Raw genomic sequence first — 7,950 nt, 5'->3', positions numbered from 1 at the left:
TGTGTGTGTGTGTGTGTGTGTGTGTGTGTGTGTGTGTGTGTGCACCTGAGCTGGGGTTCATCCCTGCAGAGCTCCATGTTGGGTCTGAGTGAGCGGAGGTAAAGTCTGGACTGAGCTACTCTCAGTGGAGCTTCTTTGTTGTGGATGGCCTGCCGTAGAGCCACAATGTTCCTCTCCTGGCTCCCAATCTGCTCCAGGACCTGTACATACACATGATCACACAACAGACAGTCAATTCATCAACCAATCAATCACTCCATCTGTCTGTCTTTCTGTCTACCTGTGCGAGCCTCATCTCCAGCTTGGTCTTGGCCTCGACCAGCTCCACACAGCGCTGGCTGAAGGCTCGGTCCACACCGGAGCACTGGGCTCTCAGATCCTCAGTGGTGTCCAGCAGCACTCGCTCCACCAGCGTTCTGACACACACAAACAGCAACAGCAGTTACTGAAAACATGACATAATGTGCCACAGTGTCACTTTCACACGTTCAACCACAGTGTGCTCTGACCTGAGACTGTTGCTGGCCTGTTCCTCCTGCAGAGCCTTGCTCAGGTTGTCCTGTGTGAACTTTGTCCACGATGTGTGGTTACACACCCTGCAGCAGACCACAGGGGTAGACAGTGTGTTCAGTATAAAGGTTATCGGCACAGTTCCACCTTTTCAGTGGTGACTTTATTTCAAGTATCCTGGCACACAGACTCACTGGTCGTGCATGGTGGCTGAGCTGGGGTGGAGCTGTGTATCTGGACTCATGTTGCTGTATCTGCCGCAGTGCTCGTCAAAGTTGTAGGCCTGGTTCTTATCAGACCAGTCCAACTCTAATGTCTGCTTGGCTTCTCTGTTCATCCTGACACACACACACACACACACACACACACACACACACACACACACACACACACACACAAAAAAAAAAAAACACACACACACAAAGAGACACACATCCATTTGTACACACCCTCTCTTTTTCACCCCTCTCCTGTTTGACTTCCTGTTTAACTTCCTGTTTACATGACTGGAGACTCACTTGATCTGAGTGACGACCTGAGCTGTAGTTCTCTTCAGAAGAGCCTGGACACTCCTGATCAAGTCCACCTCCTACAAAACACACACTCCGGCTTCTGGTTAGTGTCACACTGAGCCCTCTGCTGGTGCTGACCCACTGTTACACTGAGTATTAGACACTTGATCCCATGAATGTTACTGCAATATCATTACTGAAATCTAGTCTTACAGGGCTGCATCGTATGATAATTATTTCACTATTGATTTATCTGATTAATATTTTCTCAATTATTAAAATCTGGTCAATAAAAACATCAGAAAAAAGTGAACAATGTTCATTCACTGTCTTGTGAGATGCGGAAAAGCATCAAATTCTTACATTTTAGAAGCTGCAACCATCCAGTGTTTACATGAACTGATTTTAAAAATAGTTACACATTCATTTTGTGTTGATTGACTAACTGATGATCATGATAGCTTTATTATTTTAATGGTCCATAGTCCATGAATATTGTTTTTGTGTACTTAATTTAATTGGGCCTATATTTGTCCTGTTCATGAGGCTGTTGATTGTACACAGAATATTCTTTATTTAAGACACTGATGTAGACCATTATTATCTTAACTTTTTTGATTACATATTCATGTTTATTTTATTGCCATGCACAGACAGTGATCCTTAGTGCTGCCCAGGACACAAAGCTTCACTAGGCTCGCACGTTACTGTACAAACATTTACTATATCACCTTTAGCAGCTCCTCCTCCACGGAGTCACGGACCAGGTCTGGTCCCGGTCTTCTCGCCCTGCAGTTCAGATTATCGGTGGCGATGGCATACGGAGTCTCGGTGGCGTCCAGCGCCTTCTCCAGCCGCGTCTTCAGCGCCAGCAGTGAGTCGGTGTCGGCCAGCAGCTGCTCGATGTGCCGCTGCAGCTCTGACTTCCAGCAGTGGATGTCTTGTAGTCTCTCTCCCAGAAGACGCGTTCCCTCGGCCTGTGTCTGCAGAGTGGCTGCCTCGGTGTCCTGGTACAGAGTTTTGGACTCTCGCTGGATGCTCCGGGCTTCGTAGCGGTCGGTACCGGCCTGTTGGAGGATGGTGTGGTAGTTGGAGAACCACTCGGCTGGTGTGTACTTAGCGGAGCGGTACCCCGCGGTGGCTGAGCCTGAGGACGGCTGCGGGACCTCCGGAGGAGGATTCTTCTCCGGGGCCCCCAAAGCCACAGCTCTGCTGTCATAGTGTGGCCGTGATACTAAAACGTCAGAGCTCATGTTTTTGTTAAGCAGATTCAGATCTAAAGAAAAAGTAGCATCAGAGGTGCTCAGGTCTCACAGTCCTGGAGCTGCTGTATGTTTGTTTGGTGTTGCCTGGTTACTCATGTTGGCAGGATCAGCTCCAGCAGCAGCTGGACTCAGGTGACTGATTAACTAATGAGCTGATGCAGATTAAAAGACAATTTTAGTCATTACACACGTGTAACATACACAACAGAACATATCATAATGAAATCATCAGTATTAAAAAAGACAACTCAAAATAGATCTACACAAAAAGAAGTGCAGCTGTTGTATTTGGTGCACAGCATGTGTGTTTGTGGCTGTAACTGTGTTTACACTCACAAGAAGATTCAAGAAAGTGTGATATCTAAGCACATATTAGCTGTCTGTGCTGATCTGCATTATTGCCACTTAGCAGCCACTGGGAATCAAACGTCAAATTTGCTGACTGACTGTTGAGCTGTAGAGATACATTCAGTCCAATACAATAGCAAATACAGCAGAACTGCGCTTGGACAGCTCAAGACCTAAGAGTGATCGTTCCAGCGTTTGAGGGGGCAGGAGATATGCCACAGATAAACTGTTGAACATCACTCTTGAAGAAATGACTAAGTGTTTTATGATGTGACAGTGGTAAAGGTTCGTCTTAAACACAGGCCACTGCTAACAACAGGAAGGGGAACCTGTGTCTTTCTAAACTTGGTTTGATACATTTCCTCTTTATATGCTTTTTCGTGTCTTGACTTGAGATTCTGACACCTACAATGAATACAGGGCCTATAATGCCATGATCTGGTAGCCGGAGAAACAAAAGAGGGATTTCAAACTAGATTTGTATTTCAGGTCGCCTGAGAATCAGCGGCAGCAAAAGAAACAGTGTGATAATCTGAAGCTGATGAAGATGCTGGTCTGAAAAAGGCGTGTTCATGCAGATTGTGAGGTTTATAGTTCTCAGTGTCAAACACACTGCTGTTTGTGGTGTTGTCATCTCACTCTTTCTCACATGTGCATAAAGTTGTTTCCACCCACATCAGCTGTACTTTCTGTTTCCTCACAGTAATGTGAAGATGTGGAGCCTCAGATTAAATAAACATAATGATCTTTTTTTCTCTTTTTAATCAAAGTACAAAGGGTCTTTGCCAGATTAGTTTATCTTGCTAATGCCCTATCATGTCTTTCTCTTCTCCTTGTTGTACCTCTGCGTTGTTGCAGTCAGTTAGTCAGTTGTTATGTAATGATGATGACACTGCTGCTGATAAGACAGATATTTGAATTTTAAATCTTTTTTGACGATTTGGGAAATAGAGTAGAACTATTTTTGGATGTTATTGTCTTAGAGCCACCAGTGATCTGCCTTCATGTAAATGTCACCACAGCCGTCTCCAGGAAGTAGCCCAGTCAGTCAGTAGCGTGACATGGAGTGCTCTGCTGTGGCCTGACTGAGAAAAGCATGCAATACAACATGTGTGAAACTGTCTAGGCTTTATAGCGGACTCTGCTACACATCTATATATCTCTATGAAATACCCTTGGTACGGACACTTGACAGCATAGTTGTCTACATTAACACTAAACTTACCGTCAATTAATGTCACAAAAGACAAGACTACTGACAAGTACAGTATTGTCTGTTTATCCAATGCCTGATTAAACTTATTTCCCAGTGCCATTGAACATCATTGTTATCCAAACAACCATGTAGCTTGTTGGTCCCTCTGATACAACCCAAAGAGTGCTTCCTGAATTAGCGCCCCTGGTGGCAGGAGATATGCCACAGATAAACTGTTGAACATCACTGTTGAAGAAATAAATAACTGTTTTATGATGTGACGGTGCTACGGTGAAGATTTGGTTATAGGCAAAAAAACAACAACACAGTCACGCTGAGGGAAACATTATAGTTTGTGTTAAAATAACTTACAGAGTTAAGGTTAGAGGAACTTTGTTGCCATGGTTACAATAATTAACACATGGTTAAAGTTATGAAACAGTCCGAGGACTTTGTCTCCTTAATATAAACATGTTGTTTTTGGGGCTTCTGCCCAAAAGACTGATGCTGTCTCAAACAGCCGCTATGTGATGCTTAACATTAAAATGTAACTATGGTGACAAGCTGCTTGAACACGACAGTATCATCAAAACACACCAGTGAGTCACATGTAAATGTACACAAGCACACCAAATGTGTATTAATCCACAGCTGAAAATACTGCACTACTTGAGTCTGTTCTCTAGCCCACAGTCCCACTGCGCTGCTTCATTTCTCTTTTGTATTTCCACAACAACGTGCTGATGACGTTTCCATCACACCAATACTGATGAGATGTTTCAATGACGACTATGAAAACTCTGATGGTGTTTCTCATGGTTTTGTTTATTTTGTTCACAATTATATTCTTAACTTAAATTTGGGTTATTTTCTCCCCTTTTTCTCACAAGGAGTGATATATTAAGCTATTTATTTATATATATAATTATATATACTAATAATATTGAATATATATATTTAATTAATATATATATATATATATATGATATGATATTTATAATATATATATATATATATATATATATTATATAAATATCATTAGTAATACTATTAATTAAAATAAAGCAACTAAACAATCATAAGGAATGTAGATTCTGTTTGAACACAGTTCAGCTGTCAGTGTGGTTGTGCCAGACGTCCTCTGGCTTGGTGAAGTTTTGGTAGACAGTCTGCTTGTCTTCACCTGGATTGTCATCGTGATGCAGCACACTCTGTGGCCTAATGGAGCCCATGTCTGCATCTTCTTCCATGTTATAAATCTCAAATAGAAAAATAGAATTAAAACATAAATAAATGGAGAGGAACAGTCACATAGGGGAGAATGGTGGTCCATCAGAAGCATCAGTTAGGTGACACATTTGGCTACAGACTAATTGCACAACGACCTGGACAGTTTCATTATCATACATATTGTAAGTCTGGGGGCAACAACAACGGTTTGAACATGTAGTCATGTTAACTTACAATATTGTCCACAATGATTTCTTCGTTGGACCTGTTAATGCTCATGATGACTCTAACTCCTGAAACAACATTGAAAAACAAAGGAAATCATGGCTTATTTGTGCGTATATATGTGTGTGAGTGTGTGTGTGTGTGTGAGTGTGTGTGTGTGTGTGTGTGTGTGTGTGTGTGTGTGTGTTTGCGTGTGTGTGTGCGTGCGAAACATACCATGCACTTTGTTGCATTTGTCTTTACAAACCCTGGCAAGGAAAAATGTCAGGATCAACAACAGTCCAACCAGAACAGCTGGCAGAATGTAAACCAAAATTGAAAAGAGAGCAGCATCTGAAAAAAGAAAAAGCAGAACAAAGTAAAAATACATCCTTCTTAGAAACACATACTGGCAGAGGAATACTCACACATCTATTCTCTGAAGCACACAGCAGCAGATGTAAGTCACCCCAAACATGTAAACTGTATTCTTGCAGCATTTGGTGGTTTCATGTTCCTCTTTTATTAATGGCTTGTAAGGTTTGTCTTTACCCTGGTGTTGGTCAACTACACACACACACACACACACACACACACACACACACACACACACACACACACACACACACACACACCTTTGATAGGATTTGTTGTGATATATGTTGATCGTGATGTGACAGGCTCTGTGGTGATGATAGAGATCGCGGTGCTTGTCGTCTGTGGAGAGACTGTTGGAAACTGTCAGACACCGATTGATTATCGCAGCTAGAAATCATCAACTAAATAACAAGAAAATCATCCTGTGCTGTAGTTTAGCTTCTGAATGGTGAGTGAAACTATCTATGTATGATGATCAGCAAAGTTTGAATTGCTACAGGGTGTCTTCATGGTTCTGCCATACTCATAATCATGAGGTGAAATCAATATTATTTCTGCTTGACTGACTTCTTCCCATGACGCCGCTCAGGCTGACTTCACACAGCACCACTCTGTCAGACAGTATATAAAATGATTTAAGTCCCTAATAACACTGCAACCCTGCATTTTATATTTGTTTTATATTTCATATTTTTTAAGTGTGAAATGTAAAAGATCACCACGACATAATGAGGATGATCTGTGACCTCTCACCTTTGACTTCCAGCTTAACAGCAGAGAAAACACCCAGGCCATTGTTTCTCTCGACACCACAAAGGAACCACCCAGAATCCTTTTGGGTCAAATTGGTGATGGTCACTGTGAATTTCCCAGACTCCTCGTCACCAGTAAGTGTGAACTTTCCATTCAGTTTTCTGTTAGAGGTGACCACTGCCGTCTGCAGACATATGGAGGGCTGCCTTCCTCTGCAGATGTACTTCAGGTTGTTCTGGTACTTAGAGTCATATGGACAAGGGATGGACACTGAACCTTCCTCATGACTGTGGATTTCAGTGAACTGATCACAGCAGCTGTCTGTCAGTGAGGGAAACTAAATCAGCCACACAACAACCACTACAGCAGAACATGAAAATGAATCATCAAATGACATGAATAAGGTTTTATATTCAGCTCATTGTTTGATGTTTTCTGGTTCCTCCACATGATAAATAAGCAGTAATAATTAAATAAGTACAGTCAGTTTACAGTAGAACATTCAGGTGATCCTGCTCTATTTTCTTCAGTCAAAAGCCACTTCTAACAATCATTGTCTTCACAAACTATTTATTTATTCATTCATAACATTTTGTTTGTTTGTTTACCTGGCACTACGTCCAGTCTTACTTCAGCAGGGTAGTAATCCTTTAAAAATCTGGTCACCCCACACCAGTATTTCCCAGCATCCACAGAGCTCAGATCAGAGATGGTGGTTGTGAGGACTCGTTTGTTTATGTCATCAGAGATGGAGTATTTGTTCTTGTTTGCTTGTGTAGTCATAATAAGAACATCATCATCATTGCCACAGTCATTCCTGCACAGGTATTTCTCATAAGACTCGTAACCCTCTCCATAGGGGCAGGAAACTTTAACATCTCTCCCTTCATATCCAGACACATGGATCAGTGGTGCTGCACCGCTCACACAGCTCAGAGCTACTGCAAAGAGAAGAAGACATGAAAGAGAAAAAACACCAAGCATCAAGGATTCATTCTTTATAATGTTTTAAAATCTCAGATTGACACTGAACAGAGATGCACATTTCATTCTCTCCATTCTGTATTTCATTTATTTTTTATTTGATCACATAGACATTAATGCTGACTGTGTTAAAGAAATTGATCATCACAACATCACCAGGACAAAGCGATCCAATAGAAGCTACTTACTGCGGAGGATGAACAGCAGGTTTCGAAGGATCCACATCTTCACATTACACAAGAAAACAGAAACTAAGACAGATGTAGCTGTAAACCATGCTACATGCTGTGTGAACAAGGGAAACACTTTGAGCAAAGTGTTCATAATGTTACCAACCTCTGAGAGTTAAATGTTCCACCCCCACCATGTGTAAGCAAAACTTCAGTTCCACATTTGTGTCAAAGAATCTTATCAACAAATCAACACATTTATCAACCAGTTATCATTTTCTTTCTGTGGACCAATGAGGTGTTTATATGTTGTGCATATGGTTGTATGATTTTTATATGATCCACTTCACAGTCTTTATAAAATGCAATAAAAGAAAATGTTAATCAAAATACATTGTAAG

At 41.5% G+C, this 7,950-nt stretch overlaps 2 protein-coding genes and 1 long non-coding RNA gene across 4 annotated transcripts in view; 1 reads left to right on the top strand and 2 right to left on the bottom strand.

Annotated features, from left to right (window-relative positions):
- Positions 1-2,359, bottom strand: part of tekt4 (tektin 4) — a 3,580-nt gene extending 1,221 nt beyond the window's left edge. The window contains exons 1-6 of the mRNA XM_023420638.2: positions 1,754-2,359; positions 1,029-1,099; positions 705-848; positions 510-596; positions 281-416; positions 46-200 (exon numbers count right to left, since the gene is read on the bottom strand). Coding sequence (XP_023276406.1) covers positions 46-200; positions 281-416; positions 510-596; positions 705-848; positions 1,029-1,099; positions 1,754-2,275 — 1,115 coding nt within the window. The 5' untranslated portion in view covers positions 2,276-2,359. The remainder of the gene's footprint in view (positions 1-45; positions 201-280; positions 417-509; positions 597-704; positions 849-1,028; positions 1,100-1,753) is intronic.
- A 2,525-nt stretch (positions 2,360-4,884) lies between these two features.
- Positions 4,885-7,893, bottom strand: LOC111665566 (polymeric immunoglobulin receptor-like). Of its 2 annotated transcripts, none has more exons than XM_087177785.1 (7): positions 7,568-7,893; positions 7,004-7,333; positions 6,396-6,716; positions 5,900-5,992; positions 5,502-5,618; positions 5,295-5,353; positions 4,885-5,089 (listed from the first exon to the last, which is right to left on the bottom strand). In XM_087177785.1, the coding sequence occupies exons 1-7, from the start codon at positions 7,701-7,703 to the stop codon at positions 4,940-4,942; spliced, it is 1,206 nt and encodes a 401-aa protein (XP_087033911.1). In that variant the 5' UTR covers positions 7,704-7,893; the 3' UTR covers positions 4,885-4,939. The 2 variants fall into 2 exon arrangements, with proteins under 2 accessions (XP_087033911.1, XP_087033912.1); XM_087177786.1 differs by having other exon boundaries at positions 7,004-7,336; positions 7,568-7,691.
- LOC147818311 (uncharacterized) overlaps positions 5,951-7,950 on the top strand; it is a 7,678-nt gene continuing 5,678 nt past the window's right edge. The window contains exons 1-2 of the long non-coding RNA XR_015438105.1: positions 5,951-6,090; positions 6,409-6,529. This is a non-coding gene — a long non-coding RNA (uncharacterized LOC147818311). The remainder of the gene's footprint in view (positions 6,091-6,408; positions 6,530-7,950) is intronic.

The sequence above is a fragment of the Seriola lalandi genome, unplaced genomic scaffold (assembly GCF_002814215.2).
Source record: "Seriola lalandi dorsalis isolate HSWRI2012SDOR001 ecotype SW California unplaced genomic scaffold, Sedor1 jcf7180002054654, whole genome shotgun sequence".
Classification (NCBI taxonomy): domain Eukaryota; kingdom Metazoa; phylum Chordata; class Actinopteri; order Carangiformes; family Carangidae; genus Seriola; species Seriola lalandi.
The sequence above is the reverse complement of the archived record's forward strand: the minus strand, read 5'-3'. Positions and strand labels throughout refer to the sequence as shown.

What these genes read in the sequence shown, in the direction of transcription:
- LOC111665566 (XM_087177785.1), bottom strand. Translation starts at nt 7,703, where the DNA reads ATGAACACTTTGCTCAAAGTGTTTCCCTTGTTCACACAGCATGTAGCA. An exon ending in CCTGCTGTTCATCCTCCGCA is followed by an intron (nt 7,334 to 7,567) that starts GTAAGTAGCTTC and finishes TCTTTGCAGTAG; the next exon opens with CTCTGAGCTGTGTGAGCGGT. An exon ending in TGTTAAGCTGGAAGTCAAAG is followed by an intron (nt 5,993 to 6,395) that starts GTGAGAGGTCAC and finishes AGTTTCCAACAG; the next exon opens with TCTCTCCACAGACGACAAGC.